Consider the following 4,903-nt stretch of genomic DNA (forward strand, 5'->3'; position numbering starts at 1 on the left):
CAACCATTATAAGTGAAGCACTACTAAAATAGGTGGAGCATTACTCCATGTGGAATAATTAATACAAGTAAAATAACTATTTTGTACAAAATAATAATTTCACACAGATGACAGTGAAAGTAATCTAGAATAGGTGGTAGGGTTTATGGGTTACTTTCATATTGGGATATTTCGGAGAATTTGGCTTAGTGGCTCAGATATGGAGGTAGTTAAGAAGTCTCTTAATCTTTTTCTGAAGTACAAATGTTTTCTGCTTTTTTCTTGTTGTCTTATACTTATTCACGTACAGCCTTTTCTCTTGTACCTGTTCATGTACAGCTTCCTTTCTTATAACGGTTCACGTACAGCTTTTCTTTATTAACTCATACTCGAGAACAAGTTTTTATTAAATATAATTATTTCAATTGTCACATAATAAATTTTTAACGATTAATTAACATTAACTCTTAGTAATAGTTACCTAACATTAAAACTCTCTTTAATGATATCATTCATTACGCGTATTAAGACTTTTTCTTGTAACTATTATTTTTGACATTATATATATAAAGTCTACACAACTCAAAAGGGGACTTTTAGAACCACTGACCTCTGACTTATAGCTTTTTTCCTTAGCTTATTTTCACTTAAAACATTTATTCTTTTCTTATTCTCTTTCACCTGTCACGGCATTTCGTGTTCCAGGAACTACTCCAATCTTCCTATTCGTCACTTCCGGTACATTCCTTACTTGTTTGCAACGCTTCCTCTTCTCATCACAAGAACCCCATTTACATCCACATAATTGAATTGATCATCGCCACCACTTTCTTCCACCAGATTGGACTTTCAATATTCTTTTACTTACCTAAGCAGAAGATCAGGATTTAAGCAAATATATATGATGGATTAGAAATATATAACATTGCAGAAATAGTTGTTCAATTAACCAAGGGATGTACACGTATACAAGTGATCTGGAATACGTTGTTAAATTTGTTGTTGCTATCATTACAGCAAATATAGAACCAAGTATATCTCAGAAAATAAAAAAATACAGAACCGAGTCCAATATCATAGCTTGGCAAACTTCTTGAGATTTTCTCCAGCATCCTTTGCGTGCTCTGGCACAGGCATGTTGCACAGAAGAGTAACCCTCGATGAGGATACCAAGGATCTGCTCCCTGAGCTTGAAGGGTTTGTTTTCCATAGTCGAACCTCCCATACCTGTTGAAATTTACAATTTGGCAGCGTTGTGAAGCAGCCGTTATTAGTATCATAATTATAGTTTCAACAACGTTGTTTAAGGCATGGCACATTGGCATTTAAGACCAAAATAGTACATATTGATCGTCCATCTGAATGCTTTTCCACTAGAAATTATAACATGCTTTTTCCATCATTTTGGCAAATGTAAAGATCTGGCTCAGTGGTATTAATGGCAATTAGTTGATTTGGTAAATGAGACTTAGCAAGGATCAACAGCAAGGACAAGGAGGGGATAGTTGAAACTGAAACCGTGAAACACTATCATCGTAAGCCTCGTTGTTGTTGGATGGGGAGCAAACAACACAAGTACACATAGAATGATGCACATATTTTAGCGTGAAGCTTATCAAATTGGGCAACCAAAAGGGTTGTGGTTTGGTCATAAAAATTTTCAACCTCCATAGGAATTATTGTATTACGATAAGTTAAAAAAGGAAAGTGATCAATAGTGTATGAAATCAAAGAATTTGTGTTTTTAAGTAGCTGCAATCAAATATCTACAGACAATCAAGTGATGTATATTTTGGTGATGGGTTGGAAAGACCAATGTTTTGCTTGTTTTAAAATTGTAAAATTTGATATTAATAAAGTAATAATAGAAGACCGTCCAGCTAGTTACAGCGCCTTCATACATTTACATCTAGATTGCCGCATAGGGAAATAGTAATGAATATGCAAATTAAGTAGTAATAGTGGTTACAAAGTTGGGCACCTAGTGGCTACTCAAGATCACCTACCTGAATGGTCTTGCCAACGTTGACCGGGGTAGCCTCAGCGAAGATACGGTCTCCCAGTTCGGCGCGCTTCACATGATTGATGCTAAGGTGGATTCCAGCCACTCTTTGGTAACCGCTAGCCATGTGAGCCCCGATGCTAGCCAGCGCCTCCGCTATCAGAGCCGAAACTCCACCGTGCAACACCTTGAATGGCTGCTTTGGCAATAGCCAATCGCAACATTATTAATTAATTAATTTTTTAAACTGGAAAAGATTACTAAGTTGGAACCATCGAGGCATCAAAAAGACAAAAAATATACAATCTGAGAACTCACCTGGCAGCACTTTTGGGTGACTTGAAGGCGTCCCGTGACTTTGGTGGGGGACAAATCTTGTAACTCAAACCCAAATACATGCAGGGGAGCGTCCAGACTTGCTGTCTTTGCCGAAGATGCTGAGTCATCCATCAGCAGTGAACTGTAAGCACACAAGGGACAGATAGGTAGAATTAGAGGGGCTTAGAACTTGGGTCGTTTGTGTCTGAGAAACTTGGATTTTGGGAAAGAGGTATGGTGGCGTCTGGTTGGGTGGGTGCGCGTGTGGGTGCTGGTGTGAATGTGTTGTCATCTACTAGACATTGCTTTCTGTTTTTGTCGCAGTTATTGGGCCAGAGAGTCGAGCAGAGAAGGGGTGTTTTGGTATATTAGCATAGCTGCTTATGCGGTGGTAGGTGTGCCTCGTGGGAAATGAAGAATTGTTCATATATTTTAGGCCAAAATTGGGGGTTAGGTCAGGTAGCGCCAATCCCACCCCAATGGATCACTTGGCGCCCCTACCACCGGCTAACGCATCAAACTTGGACCCATTTCCATGAGGCTCAAGCCATAAATACATAATTCAAAATTTGATTCTAAATGTCAAAGTTAAGACATAAATATAAATATAGAAATATATATATTAAATATTTATTTAATAAGAGATAAAAATATGTGTTATTGCCATGCCTAGCTCTTTCTCTCAATTAAAGGCTTTCCTTTGTTCTTTTTATAAGTAAGTTATCAAAGCTCAAATTATTGGCAAAATAAAGAAAGAAAGAAAGAGAGAAAAATATTTACATTTTCATGGAGTTGTATTAATTATGCCTCCAGTCCAAAGAGCACGGGCACTTTTCTTCTTTTCCACCTCGACAATCTTAATTTGCTTCAACTGCCAAATTAATATTGATCGACCGCTAATGGTCGTGAAATTAGGTTTGACATAAATGTTAGATCCAAATGTAATCATCAATTTTAAAACCACTCTCGTCTCCATTCCATTCTTTTCTATCTTGCGTTATAGTGATAGTTTGGAAAATGAAAGCAAGTGAGAGAGAAACTCAACCAACAACAAAGTGAAAAACAGAGAGGGGAAATTAAAAAGCCGGTATTTCATCTCATTGCCCATTCTGTTAATTACAATGTTGCTGTATATTTATATATAACAACGGAATGCTAACTCTAGTTAGCTAACAAGGATCCAACACTAACTAGATTAATGATACAGACCTCTGTGTTTCTTCGCGAAGTCCATGATTAATTGTATGCTTGATCTAAGCTAGGGAAAGGTATAACCATCACTATTTGTGATCTTAAGCCTAAGAAAGTATCATTCATACCAAAAAAAAAAAAAGTATCATTCATACCATTGAGAAAACATAAGTCAATATCCTTTTTATATTGATCAGCATACTGTTATTCTTGCAACCTCCACGATTACGATGAGTACAGGCTTGAAATTTCTTAATTCTTGCCAAATAGAATTCAACTTAATGAAGTATCTATCGATCCCGTGCCTTGGATGATGTTGTCCAACTGAAACTGATGATTACAGATCCTTGAATCATTTGGTTGAGACAAGTGGTTTTTCAATGTCCCCCATATCTCTTGTGCCGAGTCCATGTTAAAGACATTCGTTGCAATTGCTAGTGATTGAGATTCAAGTAACGAAGCTACAATTAAATTATCTATTACATCTGCTCCAAGGGACAAATCGCTCATTGGTTGGCTTAGACACAGCAATAGATCCATCTATAATACTTGATTTATTGTGAATGGATAAGCCAAGAAGAAATGAATGGCTCTAGGATGTATAGTTTGATGAGGTCAATTTAAGGTTTATCATTACTATTGGATTGTGGGCTTACCTTTTCAAATAAATATTCCACTCTCTTTCTTATTGAAGAAACTTGGTTTACAAATGCTCATTCGTGTACATAATAATTTTTTCACTCTCGTTGTGATGGAATGGTTACTGGAATCCTCCATAAGGAATTACACGTTCCTCTGACCTTTGATGGTGGCTCAAGAATGACGAGAACGAAAAAAGAATAAAAGAGTTTTTACTTTTTCTGACTTATAGAAGAACTCACATTCACTCTTGGCTGTGTGTTGAAATTAATACATCTGTTCACTATTTATAGACGTATTAAAAATATAGAGATAGGATATTATGTTTAAATTTAAACAAATTAAATTTAAATATAATTAATTTTTATTTAAATTTAAACAAATTAAATTCAAATTTATATCTTATCTTAAACATTCATTATTAATTATTCAATTAAGTTATATCAAAACAATATCTAATATTAATTAATTGAATATTAGTTAATTATTCACAAATAATTAATAAAGTTACATGCTATGTGGACGCACCATATTTAAACGCAACAATTACTGAACTATGATGGTCGGGATGATGGATGTAGTATTGCAATTGAATATCTTCTGTTAGTGAGGTTGAAGCTTATGAAGTAGAATATACCATTGAAGAATCAATTGATGAACTAAAAGATCAAAAATAAAGAACGAGAGATCAAAACCAAGAAATCTATAAAAAGGGATAAATGAATTTTCGTATTTCACAATGAACTGATACCCAACAAAGATATAGTATGAAAT

At 35.2% G+C, this 4,903-nt stretch overlaps 1 protein-coding gene across 1 annotated transcript; it reads right to left on the reverse strand.

Moving 5' to 3' along the window:
- Positions 1-952: 952 nt before the first annotated feature.
- On the reverse strand, positions 953-2,636 carry DHNAT1 (Thioesterase superfamily protein). The gene is made up of 3 exons (XM_021435670.2): positions 2,300-2,636; positions 1,986-2,177; positions 953-1,206 (listed from the first exon to the last, which is right to left on the reverse strand). The coding sequence occupies exons 1-3, from the start codon at positions 2,429-2,431 to the stop codon at positions 1,054-1,056; spliced, it is 477 nt and encodes a 158-aa protein (XP_021291345.1). The 5' UTR covers positions 2,432-2,636; the 3' UTR covers positions 953-1,053.
- Positions 2,637-4,903: the final 2,267 nt, after the last annotated feature.

Source organism: Theobroma umbraticum, unplaced genomic scaffold (genome assembly GCF_002168275.2).
Source record: "Theobroma umbraticum cultivar Fairchild unplaced genomic scaffold, ASM216827v3 scaffold_130.0, whole genome shotgun sequence".
In the NCBI taxonomy this organism is placed as follows: Eukaryota; Viridiplantae; Streptophyta; class Magnoliopsida; order Malvales; family Malvaceae; genus Theobroma; species Theobroma umbraticum.